At 36.5% G+C, this 24,706-nt stretch overlaps 3 protein-coding genes across 3 annotated transcripts in view; 2 read left to right on the top strand and 1 right to left on the bottom strand.

Annotated features, from left to right (window-relative positions):
• Positions 1 to 24,706, top strand: part of ppil3 (peptidylprolyl isomerase (cyclophilin)-like 3) — a 359,195-nt gene that overhangs the window by 83,760 nt on the left and 250,729 nt on the right. The gene's annotated exons all lie outside the window — the stretch shown is intronic.
• On the top strand, positions 13 to 9,876 carry LOC311083194 (WD repeat-containing protein 5-like). The gene is made up of 14 exons (XM_084114549.1): positions 13 to 852; positions 1,273 to 1,368; positions 2,576 to 2,684; positions 2,801 to 2,874; positions 3,938 to 4,027; positions 4,138 to 4,227; positions 4,314 to 4,397; positions 4,478 to 4,533; positions 5,557 to 5,603; positions 5,826 to 5,901; positions 8,414 to 8,447; positions 9,053 to 9,127; positions 9,250 to 9,337; positions 9,431 to 9,876. Exons 2-14 carry the CDS (start codon positions 1,303 to 1,305, stop codon positions 9,529 to 9,531), a joined length of 990 nt encoding a protein of 329 aa, XP_083970675.1. The 5' UTR covers positions 13 to 852; positions 1,273 to 1,302; the 3' UTR covers positions 9,532 to 9,876.
• Positions 10,478 to 24,706, bottom strand: part of rxrab (retinoid x receptor, alpha b) — a 76,824-nt gene continuing 62,595 nt past the window's right edge. Inside the window, exons 7-11 of the mRNA XM_084114545.1 lie at positions 22,388 to 22,517; positions 21,185 to 21,317; positions 18,474 to 18,565; positions 15,552 to 15,657; positions 10,478 to 12,882 (exon numbers count right to left, since the gene is read on the bottom strand). Coding sequence (XP_083970671.1) covers positions 12,735 to 12,882; positions 15,552 to 15,657; positions 18,474 to 18,565; positions 21,185 to 21,317; positions 22,388 to 22,517 — 609 coding nt within the window. The 3' untranslated portion in view covers positions 10,478 to 12,734. The remainder of the gene's footprint in view (positions 12,883 to 15,551; positions 15,658 to 18,473; positions 18,566 to 21,184; positions 21,318 to 22,387; positions 22,518 to 24,706) is intronic.

Here is a 24,706-nt window from a genome sequence, read left to right as displayed (position 1 = left end):
GCTGCTTCGCACGGTATTGTGGTTGTTGTTGTTGTTGTGTAAATGAACGCTCTCGGCGCCGATCGGCCTTCACCATTCTCGTTCCAAATCAAACGTCCAGTATTCTTTTGTTTTCTTTATTATAAATATCAAAGTGGCATATTTACAGTGAAAAGTCAGTAGATCTTGATCAGGACCACGAAACGCTGTTTTGTTTCACCGTGGGGTGAATGGGTTTGTTGTGAGTTGATGACCAACATAGCTAACGTTACTTACAAAATAAATTCATACGTGGACGTGATATATTGATTTGCTGAAATGAACTCTTATTAGCTTACTTCTAGACAAACATTTGATGCTGTGAAACAAATGTGCCACACTTGTTTTATCCTGCAACACTGGTCAAAATAATAATATATCAAAATAATATAATGTTTATTAATGTCCAGTAAAAAAAAAAAAAAACATAAATAAACAGTTCCTTTGTAATGTTCCACATCTCATGATGTCACCAAACAATCAGCACTAAAACAATATAAAGCAGACAAAACAGTAAGACTGATCCTAGATCTGTATAGAGCGAAATCCTTTAACACTTTTACACACTTACTCGCAAAGTACTTAAATAAAAATACATGATTTCGTTCACAGTTTATTCAGAAACTAAAGCTGTGGAAAATGTATATTGGTCGCATAAAGTAAAGAAGACAGCCATCATAAGAAACTCAAGTTGTCATTACACTGCACATGCGCGGTGGCGCGTGTGTGTAATTTCTATTTGGCTCAGCAAGTGTCCCGACGTGTCTTTTCTACTAGTTGTTTTGTAACGAGAGTGGCTCGTTTGAAGCCTAAACTTTGGTTGAGAATCTTCTAGTAAGTTATTCTTTTTTTTTTGTTCGTGTTTCGTCGCTTATATGATTTGCAAACCTGAGCTGAATGCAAGTACTCTGGTTCGTTTGTTAGCCGTGCTAGGTGTGTGAGTGGACAGCAGTGACAGGCGTGTGTGCGTGATAGGGCGTTAACTGCATAGTTGTTTACTGTTCTAACTGATTCATGTGTGTCTGACTGTCAAAATATACGCCGCACCATAGTAAATAAACATATGAATTAGTCAGAGGAAGTAACTGGCTTGGCTGCCATGCTATTGTAGCGAGACTTTCCTTTTAGGCCATGTGCATTTTGAAGCAGCTCAACGCTGTCAAGTTTGCTTTGTTGATATACAAATGACATTTGAATCCTGTACACCTTTCTAGTCTCTTCAATTACTTTATGATCTCTTTCTCTGTTATTTAGAGTAACTATTAGACCACATGAGATGCAGTGATGGCATCAGAGAAGAAGCTGGACACAGAGACACATAAAACACATGCAGCATCATCGTCCTCTAAGGTAAAAAAAAGAAAATAGCCTTTTGGTTGCTTTGCTCTTTTAAAGTCACTGTGATTTAAAATTTGACCGTTCTTATTTTCTTTTACGGAATATTGCAGTGTTTATTATAGATGATTTATCTGTGCACATCATATAAAAAGCATTTGTCCTTGTAATCTTATTAAAATTAAAGGGATGGTTCGGAGTAAAATCAACCTAGGGTCCTTTGCACCATGACCTCGAGCCAAACACCCCCCAGAAGCCTTTTTTCCCTTGGTCGAACATTATTAAAGTTAGAGCTTATTTAGAGATATCAGTCGAATGGTTTAGTGCAGGCGCTAATGGATCCAAGGTTGTATCTCGTAAATTACCCCACTAATAATGCCCAGAATGGTACCAAACCTCTACAGTAGTAGAAATAGGTCCTGTACTCATAAAACGAGGCATTGGAAAGTTTGTAAGTACATCAGGAGTTTATTTAAATAACACTTGCCTGATGGCTAATGCTACCGCTAACCCGGACGTCGAGGTCTCTTCCGTGATTTGGGAAAAGCCCGTAAAAGTCCTGGCAGAAAGCGATGCATAAGGATGTAGTGTAACGACGCCCAGTTCCAGGAATGCACTAATATTTTGTTGGTAGTACCAGTTTGCAACAATTATTAGTTAACACTAAGTTGTCAACACTTGGGAAAAAATAATAATTCGTCGTTACACTACATCCTTATGCATCGCTTTCTGCCAGGACTTTTACGTGCTTTTCCCAAATCACGGAAGTTACCTTGACGTCCGGGTTAGCGGTAGCATTAGCCATCAGGCAAGTGTTATTTAAATAAACTCCTGATGTACTTACAAACTTTCCAATGCCTCGTTTTATGAGTACAGGACCTATTTGTACTACTGTAGAAGTTTGGTACCATTCTGGGCATTATTAGTGGGGTAATTTACGAGATACAACCTTGGATCCATTAGCGCCTGCACTAAACCATTCGGCTGATATCTCTAAAGAAGCTCTAACTTTAATAATGTTCGACCAAGGGAAAAAAGGCTTCTGGGGGGGTGTTTGGCTCTAGGACCATCCCTTTAATTTCCGCTCCCTCTTGCAATGAAATCTCTTCTCTTCTTTGATGACTGCCGTAAGGGCACGTTTCATGCCAACTTTAAATGCAGTTTCAGCCAGAAGTTAAGGTGTTTCTCTGTTGATGTAATCTGTATACTTTTTTTCCTCAAGTCTGCCCCTGTGAAGCCAAACTACTCATTGAAGTTCACCCTCGCAGGCCACACAAAAGCTATATCATCAGTGAAATTTAGCCCTAGTGGTGAATGGTTGGCCAGTTCATGTAAGCAGTGCTTGTTTGTTTGTTTGTTTGTTTGTTTGTTTTGTAACATTCAATTGTAATCTATAAAACGGCAAACCAATGTCTGAAGATTTTAAAAATGACAATCTCTTTTTCAGCGGCAGACAAGCTCATCAAAATATGGTGCACTTTTGACGGAAAATTTGAGAAGAGTCTTGCCGGACATAAACTTGTGAGTTTAATGAAAGTTAAAATTAACATGAAAATGCTGTCATCAATTACTCGTGTCCCTCATGTTGTTTCAAACCCATTAGACTTTCGATCGTCTTCAAAACACAAGATATTTTTAATGAAACCTGAGAAATTTCTTCCCTTCATTGAAAGTCCATTCCACTAAGACTTTCACTCTTCAAAAAGTGCTTAAAGTCATCTCAAGTATGGTTGAGCTGTCATTGACCATATTTCATGAGCTCTATGTATGTCCTTTGATCAATGTTTATATGTACATAAAAGCCTAAACTAAATATGTTCATCATATAAAGAAATTGTGGATCTTGGGAGACTTTAAAGGGACAGTTCACCCAAAAATGAAAATTATCCCATGATTTACTCACCCTCAAGTCATCCTAGGTGTATGTGACATTCTTCTTTCAGGCGAATACAATCGGAGTTATTTAAAAAAAATGTCCTGGCTCTTCCAAGCTTTATAATGGCAGTGAATGGCCATTTCTGTTTTGAAGTCCATCAATGATAAAAGTGCTCTGGGGGTTTAATAAAGGCCTTCTGAAGTGAAGCGATGTGTTCGTGTAAGATTCGTGTTCGTTCATGTTATTTGACTAAAATAACTAGCTTCCGGCAGACGGCCTACGCAAGTCGACTTACGCCAAAAGAGTAACTCGTGACACATGTATGACGTAGGATGTAGGAGTAGCTTAAGCTTTGACGCCTCTCACGGTTCAAACAAACAGGGCTGGGCAACAAACTCAAGCTCCTCCGACATTTCTCTTTAAAAATTGTCGTTTTAGACTTCTAATTCGTGACTGGTGTTTTGTTTTGCTCTATCCTCTGTGCTTCCGCGTTCATCATTACGTTGTGCGTGAGGTCAAAGGTTATGCCATTATAAAGCTTGGAAGAGCCAGGACATTTTTTTTTATATAACTCCGATTGTATTCGTCTGAAAGAAGAATGTCATATACACCTAGGATGGCTTGAACTATCCCTTTAAGAATATTCTTGTTCCAACATTTAGAGATCGTATTGTGATGTGTTTTACAACCCTGTGTTGTATTTGGCAGGGAATATCAGATGTGGCCTGGTCTTCAGACTCAAATCTTTTGGTGTCTGCATCAGATGACAAGACACTGAAGATTTGGGATATGAGTTCGGTAAATCTTTTCAAACATATATTTGCACGCATATATATATTCTGATGCTGTAGGTGTCACCCATATCAGTTCCTGAGTTTTGTCCCCAATTCTCTGCCATGTTTTTAAAGGGAAAATGTCTAAAGACACTAAAAGGCCACAGCAACTACGTCTTCTGTTGTAACTTCAACCCACAGTCGAATCTTGTTGTTTCTGGATCTGTAAGTAAACAGAAAGATGGATTATATTTTAAATGCAAAAAATGACAAGTCATTTAGTGATCGAGTGGTGTGGTTCATGTTGACAGTTTGATGAGAGTGTACGGATTTGGGATGTCAAAACTGGGAAGTGTCTGAAGACCCTGCCAGCTCACTCGGACCCAGTCTCAGCGGTAAAAATAAATTCCTAAAAAATCGTTTTGTTAGCTTTCTTGCAGATTTTGATGATGTCATTTTCATGTAATGTTTCCAGGTTCACTTCAACAGAGACGGATCTCTGATAGTATCCAGTAGCTATGATGGTTTATGGTAAGTTGAGTAGCGCCTTATATTAAAGTGCCCCTATTATGCTATTTTGAATAGTATTCAAATGCAGTTTGTAATATAGCTGTTTGTGAATGTAAAATGTCTGCAAGTTTTTAAAGATCAAAGTGCACAACAAAAAAGTTATTGTCTCCTAAAAGAAAGAATCGATTCTGAACTGCCGAAACGAGTCGTCAGCTATTCCAGTCTCTCTTCATAACTACGTAACAATATAACAAATTAGCAAAATTCCAGCCTATGGTCATCATTGGCTGCGCGTAAACAACATCTACTTTGACCTGCCCTCAAACAATGTAGTTGTAGCTGAGGCCTGGAAGAGTTTGGTTCGTGTTGTTGACATGTCGAGATAACGCTGTTTTTTGGACTGTGGATCAACTTTGCTTGCTCTTCAAAAGGATAAGAACTTGCACTGGAATTGATATGAAAAAACTGCCTCCATCATCATCAAGCCTCCAGAGCTGAAATTCATATATGGTAATAGGCGTTTCATTTTCTGACATGCAGTGTAAGCTGTAGACCAACAGACTGGGCCTTCTAACCAATCAGAGTAGGCTGGCAGTAATGAGAGGTTTAGAGAGACTGAATCCTCAAACAAACTGTTTTCAGACTCTTTGTAAAATTAGGTGATATGCAATGTATATTATGATTAAACTGTAGTATGAGCAAGCCATAATTGTATGAGTCAACAAAATTAGGAACCTTTAAAATAGAATAACAGAGGCACTTTTAAAGTGCTGAAAGTCATTTCGGTGTTTTTGGTAACTTACTCAAGACCACCCCCATCTGTTCAACCACATACCCTCTGTCCAAAACCCTGCCCTCCAAAGGCATGTCGACAAATCCAAACACGTAAAAGGCAGAGTGGCATAGCACATTCTCTGTCATGTAGAGCAGACATACTAAACATTTACTTGCAGCACCTCCAAGTAAGCCACTATCCTTAGTTTTATTCTTTAAGACCGATGTGATGTCAGTATTTATCCATTCATGTTACTTACTGTATTTCAGTCGACTGTGGGACACTGCTTCAGGACAATGTCTGAGAACCCTTATAGGTAAGTGTTTTCTCTGTAGTATGTACCATATGTGCTGATGAAGCTGGTGAGCATGATATCAAGTTTTCCAATTATAGTTGGACTTTATTTTAGATGTTGAGTGTTGTTGTGGTGCCAGATGGCAGGATCTTGTGTGGTGCATAATTTGGATAAATGTGGCCTCTCTAAATGCAAATAAGGAGAGTCTGTTGATGGAGAACTGATCTCTTTTTTTATTTAAAGATGATGACAACCCTCCTGTCTCATTTGTAAAGTTTTCTCCAAATGGAAAATACATTCTGGCTGCAACACTGGACAAGTAAGTGAACTCATCAGCAAGTGACTCTATTTATTCCATTCAATGCAGTGTCTGAGACTAAATTAATTCAGCAAAACGGTCAAAATTGCAAACAGTTTTAACAAATGTATAATATTAATATTATGGTAACACTATACAATAATCTCATTTGTTAAAGTGCCCCTAATGTTTTTTTGAATATTCTTTTTCATGCAGTGTGTAATATAGCTGTCTGTAAATGTAAATGGTCTGCAAAGTTGTAGTCGAAATTGTATGATAAATAAAGTTATTGTCTCCCAAAAGAAAGAATCGACTCTGAACTGCGATACAGTTTAATAAATTAGAAATATACACATTGGTTTGTTGATGGACATACACTTGTTAATGCTGATGGTGAGGAATTACAGTTGCAACATCTCATAAATGTACCTCAAACTGAGTATCTTATCACTGAGAAATGTCCTTCTTAAGGGCCGTACACACTGGGACGAATATCGGCGCGCGTTATTCGCCAGCGTTTTTCAACACGTTTTTTGTGTTCACACCCAAGCAGTTTTTGCTGATGATGAGCCGAGTGAACATGCAAATTCATTCCCTGACATTAGATGGCGCTAAGTTACAAGCCTATGTACATGAAAGACAATTAAGTGAAATGAAACTCACCATCAAGGCCCATTTGCTCTGCAGTACCACTCCATAACAGTTCACTTTTATCAAGATTTTTGTAGTCGCTGTCGCATTTGTCATATAGTTTCTTTATGTTCCGACACCAACGAGACCAGCAGCTCTACATTCATCTTGCCTTGCATCTTCCTCGTCTTATTTCTTCCTGGCAGTGTACTTGGCGTATATCTTCTTCGCCGTTACGTATGTGTGCTTGGCAAGACCGTTTTGTGTTTGAGCGCCCCCAAGTTGTGTTTTACTGTAACTTCAGAAGCTCCAGACACATGAGCAAAAGCGCCAATCTCATTGGTCGGATAGTTTTTGACGCGGCGCGTCAAACCAAAAAAACGAACCCGAGGCGTTTTTTAAAAAATGACGCTTTTACGCGTGCCATTTTTCGCGTCGGTGTGCACACTCACATTTGGTGTCCTTTGTTTAGTCACGCGGCGTTAAACGTCGGCGAATATCGCGCGCGAAATTCGTCCCGGTGTGAACAGGCCTTTAAGTCGTTCTTGCGATGGAGGTTCGCGTTGAATAACTCGTTCTTCCAGTGTTTCATCATTGGACTCGTGCTCGGATTGATATGATAAAATCGACGCCATCGTTACTGTCTTTACTATGTGTACAATTGCTGAGGACTGAGGAAGCCTCCGGAGCTGATATTCAGTTATGGTAATAGTTAGGGCTGTGCAATTAATTGAGTTTCAATTTCGATTTCGATTACGGCTCCCAACAATCACCAAAATAGTACAATCGAGTAAAAACTATTATTTTGCCATGTTCTGTTTTGAAAGAACGCTCTAATTTTGTCTTTTGTTCTGAATGACACGCACACGCGCACATCCGCCCCTCCCGAAGCCATAAACTCTCTCAGCTTGAATGTTTAAACTGATAAGACTTAAAAAGAAGTGAAAATTATCAACTTTAGTTACGATGCAATGCTGGCCCGATTGTGCAAGTGACAATTCCGTCATGTCCCGACTCCTAAAAGCGAGAGTGTAGTTTCGACGCTTGCCTTGTCCAACCCATTTTGAGAGACAGAGAGAGAGAAGACGCAGGGCTGCTGAACACTCACGCGGTTTGTGAAATTGCGTCTTGGAGAAAGTTTTAAAATGATTGATTTGATTTTATAATCTGTGTGGATTCATTTAGGCTACTCATACAATCTACATGCTAAAGTGAATCAATGTTTGCAGGGGAATTTTCCGCATTATAAGTGGTAGACCTGCAGGAATTATTAAAATACTCATTGAAGTATTATCTGTTATATTATTTATTTTAATAGTTCAAAAAGTACAATCAATGTTCAAATTTCGATTTTTTTTTTTAAGAATTGTTGAAAGGTGTCTTTTTAATAAATGCAAAACGTTCCCAAAGTCATGTGAAATAATCGTGTTACATAATTGTGATTTCAATACTGACCAAAATAATCGTGATTATGATTTTTTCCATAATCGAGCAGCCCTAGTAATGGGTGTTTCATTTCCGACACGCTGTACGTGGTAGACCAATCACAACAGACTGGGCCATCTGGCCAATCAGAGCAGAGTAGGTTCTCGTAAAGGAGGGACTGAATCATCTGACGAGTCGTTCGATGTTCATTGCAAAATGTGGTGCTGTGCAATGTATATTATGAGAAAATTAAAGTGTTTTTTGACCTTTGATGCATGTAAACCTGTTGTAGGAGACCTCTGAAACAAAATTAGGAACCTTTAAAATAGGACAATAGGTCAATAGGTGCACTTTAACATTAGTCAGTGCATTTACTTTTTTTTTTTTTTAGTGCATAAAAGTTAAATGTATATAAAATTAGTTCACAGTGCATTTACTAAGGGTAAATAGATAAAGTATTCTTTCATTTTCCTTACAGTACCTTAAAGCTCTGGGACTACAGCAAAGGAAAGGTATGTAATTTAACTATAATGAATTTTGTACTACTACTGATTAATCTTTTTTATTGCATTCAAATTAATAGTGTATATATTATACATACTATTCATTTTACTACATTAAAAAATATTTTATGACATGTTGATAATGCTAATTTGTATGCATGTGTACAGGGTTGACTATACTTGCGAGGTCCAATTTATATATAAATCTAGTGTTTTGCACAGGTTTCTGTCGGGTTAGGTGATAACAAATATCATTACCTTATATATATATAACTGGATGTCCATGAGATGTCCTCGCTAATATAGTCAAACAAATGTGTTTACACCTACTTATATAATTTCTGGGTATAAATTGATCCCCCAAAAAGTGTTAAATCTAGCAAAACCTCCTTTTGGGGACATCCTCATTTGTAAAAACAAGTAAAAAAGTAAATAGCTTTTTTTTTTTATTCTATAAAAATACAGAATGTTTTCTGTTAGTGTTAAGTTATAGTATTTCTAATTAGCTGTAGGCCTATATAAAAACAATAGAATGTCCACATTTAGCTAAGGAAATTTGTGTGAGTAATGTTTCATGCTTTTGAATGATCTATTGTATCTTTTATAATTTTTAGTGTCTCAAGACATATACTGGACATAAGAATGAAAAGTATTGCGTGTTTGCCAATTTTTCTGTGACTGGAGGAAAGGTAGGTTCTCTTTAACTTTGTCAAAGTATTTGTTTTAATACATATGTATATAGTTATTTTAGGCCAGTTCCTGTTAAGAGCAAGTTTTTTGAATAACCTGAATCTGTCTTGGTTCCGTTCAGTGGATCGTCTCAGGCTCTGAAGACAACATGGTATATATCTGGAACTTGCAGACCAAAGAAATTGTGCAGAAATTACAAGGGCACACAGGTATATGACATGTGATTGACCTCCCAGACACTGCAGTCTCTTTCATTTTGTTAACATAAGAGGTTGTAAATATAATGTATTTTTTGTCCTTAGATGTAGTGATCTCGACAGCTTGTCACCCTACAGAAAACATCATTGCATCAGCATCCCTGGAGAACGACAAGACCATCAAACTGTGGAAGAGTGATTGTTAAGTTAAAGCATATACTTCAGAGGCTTTAGTAGAAAGATTCAGACTGATGACTTTAGATAGTTTACAATGGTTTGATAGCACATGGTTCAGGCTTATCTGAGAGATGGGCAGGTCCTATCTGCTTAGAATAGTGACATCTCACTTATCAGTAAGATTTTCTCTCCTTAATATACTGTATCATCTACTGTAATGTTCTCAGTTCATTTTAATTTATTACAGAAGAGCAAATGTTTTCTATCAGATCATGAATTCTATTGTTTTATGGTTCTATTTGGGTAAAGATATATGTACTTCTGGTAGACATACCAAAAATGTATATATAAACTGTTTTGTTAAATGAGAAAACGTCTTGATGTCAATTTTTGCTGTCAATTGTTTGCCTTTTTTGCAATGCCTGTTTGAACCTTCAATTGTTTCTAAACGTAATTTTCCAGCATTTCAGCTTTGAATCTGAAGGCATTCATTCGTCTTAGTCTCAGTTTTCATTCTCATTTGAGCAGTAGGTTAATCATAAAGTGTACAAAATCATAAAGTGTACAATCTTCTGCACGCTTTGCTATAGGAGTATATAGAAATATCGGTAACACTTTACAATAAGGTTCATTAGTTAACATGAACTAATAATGAACTGCACTTATACACAATTTATTATTCTTTGTTAATGTTAATTTCAAGATTTCCTAATACTTTATTAAAATGCACTGTGAACTAACATGAACAAACAATGAACAGCTTAATTTTTATTAACTAACTTTAACAAAGATTAACAAATACAGTAACAAATGTATTGCTAATGACAGTTCATGTTAGTTAATACATTAATGTTAACTAATGGACCTTATTGTAAAGTGTTGCTGAAATATCTTGTCTACAAATATCTTGTATATAATCATTTATTCATAACTATCAAATAATTCTGTTTTCTGAAGATGACATCAGCATTTTTTACAATCTGAAATTTAATAGTCCTTTGAGCAGACATTATATAACAGGTCAATACACAACACAACCTCAGTTTGTCTTGTAAAAAAGAACGAGGGAGCCATCCTCAGCTCTCAGGTGCGGGTACCACGAAAACAACAGAACAGAAGCCTTTGCACCTTTCCCTCAGTCCAGGTTTAAGGGCATGGCTCCAATTAAAAATGAATATTTACACCAACAATGTGTACAACATGGAACTGATAAAATAATGATACAGAGAAAAAAAAATTACACTTTGTACAAAAATAGATAATTCTCTTAAAATGCATCTCTTTTGTGTTTTGCTAACTTGTCCTGTGATGGACCGGTGTCTCACACAGTCACAGGGAACAGATTTAGAGAAAGATGTCTGATTGCAGCTAATATCAGATAAGATGTGCCTGGCTCCTGATGGTCTAACAAACCCTGTTTGACGAATAGTCCAACACAGTGTAAACCCAAGCGCTTTACATGTATTTACCACAGCAAGGGGCTTTTAGTTCTTGTTTGCACATTCGAAATATGCTGGTTTTAGAGAAATGAAAGGCCAAAGACCTCCAATGACAGCACAAACAAAAGTTCACTGATCTTCACTGACGGCTGATTCAAAGCATGAAGAAAACATGACCGCTATAATTTTAGGTTCTGTATAGCAATCGACAGTCTATGCTGTTTGTATGCATATTAGACTGAATACTTTGTGGTCATTTTGCTGTGAGGCCTGGCGTAATAGACTTTTGGCAGAACGTGTAGTCTAAATCAGCAGGTCTTCTGCATGTCTGCTAATGACAATTCCTTAAATTGCTGCTACACAGCTCACATACTCCCCGAATTCCAATAATAATTACAGTAGTCAACATTTGAAGTGGATCAAAAAAGTTCATCAAAGTTGTCCTAAGACAAGAACGTTTTTGTTCAAAATTCATGTATAACTTTGATGAAAGGTTTCGATCCACTTCAAATGTTGACTACTGAATTTTAAACTCATCGTCATCATGAAAACACTGCTTCAGATTGGCTCAATCTGCAACTGAGGTTTGATGGGTCAGTACAAATGGTATGAATCTGTAATAGTTTCTTCCTTATGATACAGATAAGACACTGCACAACAGAACCAAAAACACAAGAAAATGTGGGATTTTGCATCACCCTGAGGCGCAGAAATGGTTATTTTGCAATGTTTGCCAAGCATTTTATGAAAACCCAACTCTTAAACTGTAATGGCAAATGAGTGCAGCTGCAATGTCACAACTCTTCCAATAGGGGACAGACGTAGCACTTCTTAAACCTCGTGATTCCCTGAGGCCAGACTATCATCTGGATTCCTTTAACTCGTTGCATATTTTCAAATCACAAACGCCCACTTGCTGGAAATTATCAGATGATATATAAGCATTATTGAAAATCTTTGGAAATACTTAATACATATTTATGCTGAATTATAGAGGCAAAACATCATGAAAAAACTTTTTTTTCTTTTACACAATTCTAACAATGAATCATTGCATTTTCATCCAGCGTGAGTTCAGCCAGGAGTACACCTGCTTTTCATTCTTTTTAGACCATTCTGTTATTCACAGGCCCATTTATCTCCCAAAAAGAAAAGGACAAATTGCGTGCAGTTTCTTCCTCATGAAGATGGACTTTCAGCATCCTGACGTATGACAATACCACTTGAAAGAAGCAATTTATAAGTGCCTGAACGAATGTGGTCCTTTTAACACTGTTAACACTGAACTCTGTGCTACAGTTTGAGCAAGAGCTTCTAATGGCAGATACAGTGATGTGTTCCTTAAGGACAGCTGCATGAAGAAGTGCATCTGAGGTATTTTTTTTTTTAATCCTCTCATGAAATCTGAAAATTCACAGCAAAATGATTGTGAGTTCAGAGATGAGGTGGTTTGGCTGTACTCAATGGAAAGCAGAGGTAGACCTCTGTAAGGCAGAAGAAATGAGAAACCATAAAAATAAAATAAAAACTCCAGCACTTTGTGAGACTTTCCAAACGTGCATGCAAACCAGGAAAAACTCACTTAATCCATCCTGTATGGTATTCCGCAATGAACAGTTACTCAGTATTTTGTGGATTGCGCAATGTTTTCTGAAGAAACGCCAAGGTAGAATTACTCTTGGATCAGTCCTCTCCTGTGAGATCAGAGATGTGTCCTGTCCGGCCTCCCGTGGTGTTCTATACATAAGCTGCACCCTCTTTCAGAGGGGCGGAGATTAAAAGAAATCATTCCCTCATGTCATTTGGTGTGGCGCCTCGAGCATTTCCATTAGAAAAGTGTCGATGGGCGTGTCCCCGATTAACTTGAAAAAGAAGAGATGTTCAAGACACTTCAGGCCGATGGAGCGCAGGGCAGGCAGGCGCAGTAACAGCTTGGCAAATCTGTTCATGAAACAATGGATGTCAATGTTTGGATTAGCACAGTGTAATACTTAAAGGATTAGTTCACCCAAAAATGAAATTCTGTCATTAATTACTTACCCTCATGTCGTTCCAAACCTGTAAGACTTTCGTTCACCTTCTAAACACAAATTAAGATCTTTTTAATGAAATCTGAGAGCTTTTTGTCCCTCCATTCACAGCTAGTCAACTGCCAATTTGATGCTTCAAAAAGTTCATAAAGAGATCGTAAAACTTATCCACATGAATTGGGCGGTTAAGTCCAAATTTTCTGAAGAGACACGATCACTGTATATGATGAACTGATTTAATTTAGGATTTTATTCACATTTAAACATTCATCAACTCACACATCAGTTGTGGTAAACGGAAGCTCAAGCATGTTCGTTTGAAGTTCATTCTTGTGTGTTACGCAACACGCTTGAGCTTCCGCAAGAACCAATGACGTTTATTCCTGCGCGTCAAGCAGGTTGAGCTTCTGTTTATGTTCGCTGATCAATGTTTACATGCGAATAAAAGCTTAAATTTAATCTGTTCATCACATAAAGCGATCGAGTCTCTTCAGAAAATTTGGACTAAACCCCTCAATTCATATGGATTAGTTTTACGATCACTTTATGAACTTTTTGAAGCGTCAAAGTGGTGGTTGCGTAGCTGTTACAGATGGTTCAAAATTCAGCAGCCAGATTGTTAACAGGAACTAAGAAAAGGGATCATATCTCCCCTGTGCTTGCCTCATTGCATTGGCTACCAATAAAATTTAGAGTCGACTTTAAGATCCTTCTTTTCGCATAAAAGGCACTGCGCAATTTGGCCCTGGATTATATTTGATCTTATTAGGCCATACACAGCCTCTAGGTCACTAAGATCTTGTGATCAGTTACTTTTATCGGTCCCACGCTCTTGTTGTAAAACGAAAGGTGATCGAGCTTTCTCTGTAGTCGCCCCAAAGCAACAGTCTACCTTTGAACATTAGGGCCCCTCTATCACTGGATGCTTTTACATCCAGTTTAAAGTCTTATTTTTACTCTCTAGCATTCGAGTGATGCTGTTATGTATATACATTTTGATTGATTTTGATACTTGATTTTTATCTCAATTTTTTTTCTGCTCCTTTTCTCTCTTAAATTCTGATTTATATTTTTATTGTATTGTAAAGCACTTTGGATCAACGGTTGTGTTAAACTTGTGCTCTATAAATAAAACCTGACTTAACTATCAATGGAGGGACAAGTAAGCTCTCAGATTTCATCAAAAAGATCTTAATTTGTGTTCCCGAAGATGAATGGAAGTCTTATGGGTTTGGAATGACATGAGGGTGAATAATTAATGACAGAATTTTCATTTTTGGGTGAACCTTTAAGCGGTTTTCTTAAAATGTTCAGTTAAGGTAAATCATTATTATTATTATTATTATTATTATTTTTATTAAATTAAACTATCGTTCAAAAGTTTGGGGTCAGTGTTTTTATTTTATTTTTTATTCACCAAGGACACATTAAATTGATCAAATGTGACTAAAGACATGTATAATGTAACAAAAGATAAATGCTATTCTTTTAAACTTTCTATTCATCAAAAAATCCTGAATGTATCATGTTTACCCCCCAAAAATTAATCAGCACATGCTGATTCAATGCTGATAATAATAAGAAATGTTTCTAGAGCACATAATCAGCATAATAGAATGATTGGTAACACTTTACTTAAATCCTTTATGTATAATGCATTATAAAAGTATTTTTTATAATTATATAATTTTATAATTATTCTTTGTAATGCACCTAATAATGCATTTTATGATCTCACGAATAATTGTAACTACCGTTATGCCTTTAGAAAGTATAATGCATTAAAAGACAAACCAATTTCAACCATTTTCAGATGTAACCACGAATCTTCAAAAATTATAATCCATTTATGGTAAGTAATGGTAAAACGTTATTTTAAATTGTAATAATAGTTTGCAATATTGATGTTTTTATTGTATAAATAAATGCCGCCTTAATTAGCATAACAGTTTTTTTTTAAACATGACAAAATCTTACAGCTCAAAAACTTCTTAACAGTATTGTAAAATATATATTTTTTAAATATAAAATAAGCAAAATTGACTTTTACTATAAGTTAAATTGGTTGTGAAAATAAAATGAACATGCACATGAAAAATATATCATGCTCACTCTGAATCCAGTTAGACCTTTGCAAAAATATCTATAGCACTCTTTTTGTTTTGTGCTATTACTGTCATTTTTATATACAAGTGAAATAATGAAGCGCACATAAAAACGTGAGATGAAACGTGTGTGTACATGTTTTTCTATCCCAGTGGGGACTTCAACCTGATTGCACACTGACTCAGGGGGACTCCTGTCACCGTGAGGACCTAAATTGAGGTCCCCATTAGGAAACAAGCTTATAATATATATATATATATATATATATATATATATATATATATATATATATAATCTTCTTTTTTTTTTTTTTTTTTTTTAATGTTAAAATGCAGAAAGTTTTCTGTGATGGGTAGGTTTAGGGGTCGGGTTAGTGTAACGGGATATAATATAGTGTGTACAGTATAAAAACCATTACGTCTGTGGAGAGTCCCCTGTGTGTGTGTGCGTGCATGCGTGTGTGTGTGTGTGTACCTCCCAGGCTGATCGGGGTATTTGTGTTTACAGTAAGCTTCTAGAGAAGCATACACTCTTTCCCTTAATGCCTCCACCTCTGATGGATTAGACAGTCCTTTTGAATCTAAGAGTTGATAAAAACACAAAATCCACAATTTATTGTGAACTACCTAAGATAAAGTCATATTTACACACAGCTTACATAAGAAATGGCATGTAAGGATAAACCTTGCCTGATACACAGCAAAACAAATAAAGTCATGTTAAAGGAATAGTTCACTTAAAAATGAAAATTCTGTCATCATTTACTCACCCTCAAGTTGTTTCAAACCTGTATTAATTTCTTCTCGACAAAATTTTCATTTTTAAGTGAACTATTCCTTTAAGGTGTCATTTTATTAGATGCTACACTACTGTTCAAAAGTGTGGGGTCAGTGAATTTTTTTTATTTTTTATAAATGAATACTTTTATTGAGCAAGGATGTGTTAAATTGATTAAGTTCCAGTAAGGACATTTATAGTGTAACAAAAGATTTTCATTTCAAATAAATGCTGTTCTTTTGAACTTTCTATTCATCAAAGAATCCTGAAAAAAAAAAAAAAAATTGTTTCATGGTTTCTACAAAAACAGTAAGCAGCACGACTGTTTTCAACACTGATAACAATAAGAAATGTTTCTTGAGCAGCAAATCAGTATATGAGAATGATTTCTGAAGAATCCTGTGACACTGAAAACTGGAGTAACGATGCTGAAAATTCTTTAAGAAATATTACAAAATCTTACCAACCCCAAAATTGTTAATGGTAGTGTATATTTGTGTGTATCTTGTCTTGTGGGTGATGGGTAATGGTAGTTTAATCAAATAAATTTAGGCTGTAGATTTCAGCTATTTCAGAAGCAGCAAACCTCTTTCCACATAGCATGACTGTACTTTGTCACGACATTAGAAACAAAGTGCATTGCCTTCTAAGAACGTTCTTCACATACTAGAGGATGCTGAGCATACTATTTTTGGCAAAGCCCTCAGCGTCGGATACAATATACCACAATGCAATGTGCTTGAATTGACCTTTTGTCAGGGGTGCCTGCAGGATTTCAGAGGAGATTTATTTATTTATCCATTTATTTTTGCAAACACAAACACTAAAAAGTTCAATATATGCTGATGTTAAAAATTCAACTCTGAGAGAAGTTTTAATTTTATATAGTAAAAGTAAGAGTATAGGCGCTTTTCCACTGTTGGGCCAAACCATTCTCGTTGCTCAACCATTCCATTCTGTGCCGATCCGGCTCAGTACGGACATGGTTTCGTTTTCCACTGTGGGCTTGTGAGTAATAAAGTCCGAACTGAGTGATATAAAGTCGCAATTGTGAGTTAAAAAGTCAGAATTGAGTGATATGAAGTCGCAATTGTGAATTATAAAGTCAGAATTGCGAGATATAAACCTGCAATATTCTGAGAAATAAAGTCAGTCTTTTTTTCCTCAGAATTGGACTTTATAACTCGCAATTGTGAGTTTATATGTCACAATTCTGAGAATTGAAGTCAGAATTGCGAGATATTGTCACGGTTATGGACTTTTATTTTGAAATTTCCATTCTATTCTGTTTTTTCCCCCTCCATTCTGTCACCTGATGGAGTTTGGGTTCCTTGCCACTGCTGCCTCTTGCACACTTTGTTGGGGACACTTATTATTCTTAATATTTTTAATCTGCCTGTTTTGACCACATTGTATTATGCATGCCAGACAAGTAATTGGCAGTGTCAGTTCTCTTTGTAGAGAAAGTTTTGCGTTTGCATTCTCAGGCCACCAAAACGCCGTTGTCGAGTAAATGAACGGCCAGAATGCATAAAGTTTTCTGTTTTCAATGAACACAGTGTTAAATTAAAAATGAATGATTTTTACAACGGAAATGAATCAACACTGAACTTACTTAAACTGGACAATGACTTTCTTCTAGAAAAACAATCTTTGTTGCATTATTTGTTATCACTGTAAAGCTGCTTTGAAACAATCTGTATTGTAAAAAAGTGCTATATATAAGGTGACTTGACTTGGTTCCTTGGTTTCGGTTATGTCCCAGTTTATTCCTGTGATTAATTCTAATCAGCTGTATTTTATTTAGTTCCTGATTATCCCCTGCATATAGCCTATACATAAGCATTATGCATTTAATTTTGACATTATAACTAACAGTTTTTTTGTTTAGTTTATATCTCACAATTCTGAGAAAAAAAGTCAGAATTGCGAATTTTGAGTTAAAAAGTCGCAATTATCTTATATGTTTTTTTATTCCATGGCAGAAACAAGCTTCCATAGAAACTAGTTTCGGTGTAAATGTCCGCTAATTCACATGACTGAATTCTTTCAAAAAGTAGCTTTTGTTCGAGTTGTTGATTAGGGGAATATCCATTTCATTCAATGCTGACAAAGAACCAATTCAAAAGAATGATTAATTCACAAAATGATTGTCATAGATTGTTTAGTCGACAGAAATACGGGACACGCGTAATAACTGCAGAAATATTCGCAGGGAAGACGTTTCTTAGGTCAGTCAGAGTGCTAACGGTACAGAAAGTGCGTACATCCATACAGCTGCAGGTGCCACTATTAAAATGGTCAAAAGTGATCTCTTTCTTGACTCATTATTTGACTGGACTGTCAATATTTAAGACATTTTTACACACCAAAATGACCATTTTTATTGTTTGAAGATGAACACAGAGGACACGTGGGAACAATGTTGCAGTACATAGTATAAACTGCTAGCTATAAGCCTGCTATACTGGGGTTTACAGTCACAGGAATCTCATTTACTCTTTCTGGCTTTATTTCAGCCCCTTTTAAATAGCAAGATAGCTTAATCAGACAAACACACAGCACTCTTATGCAAGCGCGTTTAAAATGCCACTTCAGTTTAAGTATACATTACTGTACCTGGATTGAACAGAACAATGGCCCGCAGGCATCCAAGTTCAGTCTTGTCCATTTGCATGTCTCTCATCTTTGACACAAGCTCTGTCAGCACTCTGAAAAAAAAAGAAAAAAAAAAGATAAAATCTTTACGCTCACAGGCAACTCCATCAATCTAAATTATAGCAAGTTCATTTTCCCCCAACATACCCTTAAAAATGCCGGTAAATGTTCTGTAACATATTAAACAGGCTCAGTGAGTCATCGCTCCGCTTTATATTTAGTTTTCATATTGCCTTGAAAATCAAAGTCATTATGTCTTATAAGACACATTCATCTCGACTGCAGACAGACCAGGCAGCATATATTTCATTAGTGAGGACACCAGCATATCTCACGCAGCCAGTGAAACATTATCACAGCGCTACATAAAAATGCCATACGGCTTAATGTAAAAACGGCATCAATCAAGAGTAAGATGTGCAGGACACTTTCATGATGCAGCGTTTAATATCATTATAGGGGTTATTTTCAAAAATTCATGTGTGCATGACCTATGGCTGTCACAAATCTTCCACAGGGTGTACTATCAGGACACAGAAAGGTTTCTTAGTAGATCGCAAGACCCTACTCTCTATAAACTGAACACTGACACTGAATTTAAAACGATAGTTCACCCAAAATGGAAATTCGGTCATCATAACTAGGGGCTTTTGCACCGGGTATAGGAACTCAGTTATAGGAACAAGCCCCATTTACTCACCCTCAGATTGTTAACAACATGTGTTACTTTCTCTTTTTTGTGGAACACAAAATATTTAGGAGAATGTTGTAGCTGCTCTTTTCCATATAATTTAAGTGAATGGGGACTGGATCAACCATGCTCCAAAAGAAAAAAAGTACCCGAAAGTATCATTTTAGTAGCATAAATTTAATACAACTATGTTCCACGTCATATGAAGCCCTATGATAGTTTTGTGTGTGGAAAATGTGATTTGAGATTTGAGGTTTCAGTGAATAACAACTTTGGTCTGTCCTTCACACAAAACTATCATAAGGCTTCAGACGATTTGGTACAGTGCAACAGTGTCCATCCACTTTTTCAGTGGCCTTGGTTCTGAAAGTATATTTCCCATTTGTTTTTCCTATTGGGATTTTTAAAAAGTCTTTGTTAAAGAGTTCAAATGCATGAACTAAACCAACCAGCTATGAAGAGAATAACAACATTACAAACTTTGATTCGAAGAGACGGATGAAATGGAATCGAAGTGACTCAAGTGTCCGGTCCACGCCCCCCAGGGCCCACTTGTGGTGCCGACACTGAAAATATGCATATATAGGAGCCCCTAAGGGGACGAAAAAATATGAGATGGGAGGAAAAATTGTATTTCAATGCTTTTTTCTTGCAAGCGTATTGCGTTGCACAGAGAAACTTTGCATTCACTCGCAAAAGCACTGAACTGACTTTTACGGCATTCACAGTGCTTCATGGAAATCAGTGGCTTCTTTCAGTGTGATTTGCTTGTTTCGATTCTTTGATTGGACGAGATTTCTCTGCAGAATCATCAGAATCGTTTCCTGACGGAGGGAACAAGACGTTCTGTCTCTCCTGCCACAACGATGAATGAATGCATGCTGCTACTTATGTGGGGGAGTGGCAAGCAACTTTCACTTGCCAATTGTTTTCTGAAGTATCAAAGGTGTTTGTGGTTCCCAAGTGAAACCCTTAGTGTCGTCATTCACGACTTCGAAGTGACTGACCAATAGGGAATGTGGGCTTACATCAGGTATTCTGCAGTTAAACATGATAATTTAAAAATAAGTTGAAATAATGCAGGTTGATGGCTTCAAAAAAAAAAAAAATATACCATTGACTAACAACCTTGAAGCTCACAGTACAGCAGTGGCTAAAAGTGATTTCCGGAGGGGATATTTGTTCATAATGACCCTAAAAGTTTGATTAAACCATTGAAACATGAGGAAAACATTTTATACTTGTTTTATATTTATTTTAAATATGAGGAAAGAACAAAACACTAAACTTCGTAAAGGTATATCTGGCAAATATATTTTGCAAAAATTGCAAACTATTGCTACATATATTTTTTTATTTTACTTGGCAAAAAAAAAAAAATGCATAGAAAAACAAAAAGCTCACAGGAAAAAAGTATACATTAGTATGTATTAGTATTAGTATTAGTATTATTAATATTTTGTTAGTTCTCTCTTGTTTTTGCATGTGTTAATAATTTCTTTGTATGACAGCATGGAAAAAAATTATGTCGGCACAATTTGGCATGTTTCATTGTGTTATCACAAATAAAACAATCGACTCCAAGCACAACTATGCAATATGCTAACAAAATCGTTAATACATTTTTAATAATATTTGGTAAAGATTCCAATTTTCCTAGGCCGGAAATCACTTTTGGCCACTACTGTAGATCTGACTTTATGTTTTATAAGTTATTGTTAAAAATCAATTCCCATATGGAGAAAATGAATTGGGATTTTTTTTTACTTCCGGAACCGGACTATTGCACTCTATAGTAAATGAGCCGTATACTTTTATTGGAGTTTTTAAGGTGCCATTTTTGTATTTTGTAAGCTTGACCCCATTTACTTTTGTTATATTTAAAAGAACATCCAAAATATTCTTCAGAAATTCACCTTTTGTGTTCCACTGAAGATAGAAAATCATACAGGCTTTTTTTTCTCTGAAAGCTTGGACTAACCTGTCAAAGATGGCTCCGACACCGGCAGTATGTGCGCTGTTTCTATGGACGTGAAGGCCTGTAGCTAATAATATACCATCTTTCACAGCTATGGAACGATGCGAAAAAGAGGCAATCAGGAGTTCATTCCACCCTAGCAACAGAGGACAGGAGCACAACAGCACATTGATAAGTGAAAAAACACAAAGGTAGCAAGAAAGGGAGCTAAACATCTGCTTTGTATCTGTGTGTGTGTGGTGGATTTGTCTGCTCTATTTGTTTACTCATATAGCTCAATATCAACTTAAATTGTATGTTCTTAACCAAAATTGTGTATATTGTGTATCATTTCTATATTTCTATACATGTTTATTACATTGTCACAGTTTTATATGCTACAATGCCATTTCTGAGGCTCTAAATAAAACACATCTATCTATCGTAATAATGTATGATTTGCAAAAATGAGAACTGCTGCATCTGTGTAGATTAGAGAATCAAAGTGTATGCGCGTTGTGCACACGCTACATTGATTATGGCCAAGCGTGCGCCCTTAAAATAGCATATGAATAACATGCGCAACACGCCACTGACTTTAAACTATTTTTTCCTGGTTAGTGGCGCAATTGTTTTCTAAACCTGCAAAATAGCATGAAAGAACGTTTGCGCCGGAACACGCCTCCTTTTTTTGCGCTGAACCGCCCAGGGAGCGCAAGTTCATTCCCTAGTTTAGCGACGTGCTTCTGTGGAGGGAAAAGCGTGCTTTGCGCGGGTGCAAAATAGGAATGATACATGCGTCGGTGTACAAAGTCAATTGTGCTGGGTGCAAGATAGGGCCCTGAGAGTTTGGATGTCCTCAGGCAACCTACAGCCTAATAAAAATAAATGCAACATGTGAATGGCGAGAACAATCCAGCCTCTTATTCTCCCTCGCTCTGCGTAAAAGCCATCATCCTTTACATAATAAGGACTCTAACTCCGAGATAATGAGATGGAATTCCTTCTTTAATTGATGTCATGGCCCAAGGCTGGATCAAATGTGTTTGCAAATCTATATAAATGCTTCTGGAATAAACTGTAATGTCAAAAAACCGCAAACATACTCATTTCATTTGCTGATGTTTTTCAGCTGTAACTTCATATCTGGAAGAATAGATGTACAGCAAAAGGGTCATTTTAGGTCGATGTCTGCATGACTCGGTCTGTGTTTATTTACTGACGCACCTGCTCGAAGGAGGATGACTTGATCGTCCAACGGGAGATCAGAAAAGTGAGGTATCCGCTTGGCCCACTCCACTAAGGTAAAGAGTTGCTTGTCAGCTGCTTGGCAGATGTTTGTTACAGGGTCGTTAGGCTAGAGAGAGAGAGAGAGAGAGAGAGAGAGAGAGAGAGAGAGAGAGAGAGAGAGAGAGAGAGAGTGAGTCAGTAGCTTTCCTGGCTACACAAAGAAAAATCAAAATGAGTTCTCAGTTGTTTCTCCCAGGAAGCAATGGAGAGTAAACTTTTACTTTGGTGTCCTGATTCTCTGATTTTCTCCTGGGGAAAAGACCCTAGTGAACTCCAAGCTTCAGAAAAGACATTGGGTCTCATTCATGAAACATTCGTAAATATACGAGTAAATATGTGAGTGATTTGCGCGTAAAGAGACATTCCCGAAAATTCTTCTCCTGATTCACAAATACTTCGTAAACGTCAGATTTGATAGTGAAATGTGTGTGTGGGTTAATGAATTCCAATCACTCGTAAATGGGACGCGCGTGCACGCTCATTCTCAATTACCATAAATCCCGCCAATTAAAACCGACTGACAGCTATATATGGGCATCATATTATGACACGAAACGAAGGATTTCAAAATGTCTTCTCAAAAGCGAATGCTATTGTATTATTACATGTATAATTTTGGAAGAAAAAAAAAAAAAAGCGAATGAAGAAGAGAAATTTCTCAGATGCAGAAATTGAAGTTTTATTATCAGAAGTTCATTCAAAACGCCACATTTTATTTTCAAGCGTACATAGTGGCGTATCAGGTCCTAAAAAAAAAAGGATTTTTTTAGGTAATAGGCTACATGCTTTAGGTAAAAATGCTTGGCAGCATATTACAGATGCATTTAATGGAGTTTCATCTTTTAATCGAACAGTCCCAGAAGTGAAAAGAAAATGGTTCGACATGAAGCTTGACTGCAACACTTAACTTGCGGACTTGTAAAAAAACAAACAAAAAAAAAAACAGCTTGAATATAAAAAAATTAAAAAAACTTGTGGACTTGTGTTCCGTTTGCAGATGCTATTACTGGCTCTCGTAATACAAGTAAAAAGAAAAACCGTATGTAATTACTATATATAATACTTTTTCAAAATGCTGTGTAAATATGTACCCGATTACGTTGAATTAAAATGCAGTTTATTAATGAGCAAAACGTTCGGATGTTAAACGTAGTATTTACGCGTGGCTGGGAGCAGGTGTAGATTTCTTTCGTACCAACTAACATTTGGGAAATACGAACATTTTAATGAATCCGAAAATTTACGCCAGAACCACTTTACACACGATTTACACAAAAATTCGTTCTGCTCGTGTTTCATGAATGAGACCCAATGTCATTATCTCAAACTGCCAAGATTCCAGGATCTGCAAATGACAGTCAGTCTCAATGAACTCAATCATTTCTTATCAAATTGGACTAAATTAGACCAAATTATTTCAGTGATGTTATCCACATTAATTGTATAGCTCTATACATGTCTTCTTTGTTTCTATTTTAATTTGTTCTATGGAATTTTAGGAGAAACATCAGAGACATAGGTGATATGTATCTTATTATACAATAATCTGAAGGAAAAACAAGTTAGTCTTTGTAATTTTTCATTAAAATGTAACAACTTGCTCCAACTCCAAAACAACTTTCCTTTTTGGCCAATGTCATCAAAACCATATATATATATATATATATATATATATATATATATATATATATATATATATACACTCACCTAAATGATTATTAGGAACACCTGTTCAATTTCTCATTAATGCAATTATCTAATCAACCAATCACATGGCAGTTGCTTCAATGCATTTAGGGGTGTGGTCCTGGTCAAGACAATCTCCTGAACTCCAAACTGAATGTCAGAATGGGAAAGAAAGGTGATTTAAGCAATTTTGAGCGTGGCATGGTTGTTGGTGCCAGACGGGCCGGTCTGAGTATTTCACAATCTGCTCAGTTACTGGGATTTTCACGCACAACCATTTCTAGGGTTTACAAAGAATGGTGTGAAAAGGGAAAAACATCCAGTATGCGGCAGTCCTGTCGGCGAAAATGCCTTGTTGATGCTAGAGGTCAAAGGAGAATGGGCCGACTGATTCAAGCTGATAGAAGAGCAACTTTGACTGAAATAACCACTCGTTACAACCGAGGTATGCAGCAAAGCATTTGTGAAGCCACAACACCCACAACCTTGAGGCGGATGGGCTACAACAGCAGAAGACCCCACCGGGTACCACTCATCTCCACTACAAATAGGAAAAAGAGGCTACAATTT

This window comes from Abramis brama (genome assembly GCF_963993115.1).
Source record: "Abramis brama genome assembly, chromosome: 5".
Taxonomy (NCBI): domain Eukaryota; kingdom Metazoa; phylum Chordata; class Actinopteri; order Cypriniformes; family Leuciscidae; genus Abramis; species Abramis brama.
Note: the sequence above shows the minus strand (reverse complement) of the source record. Positions and strands in the feature narration are given on the sequence as shown.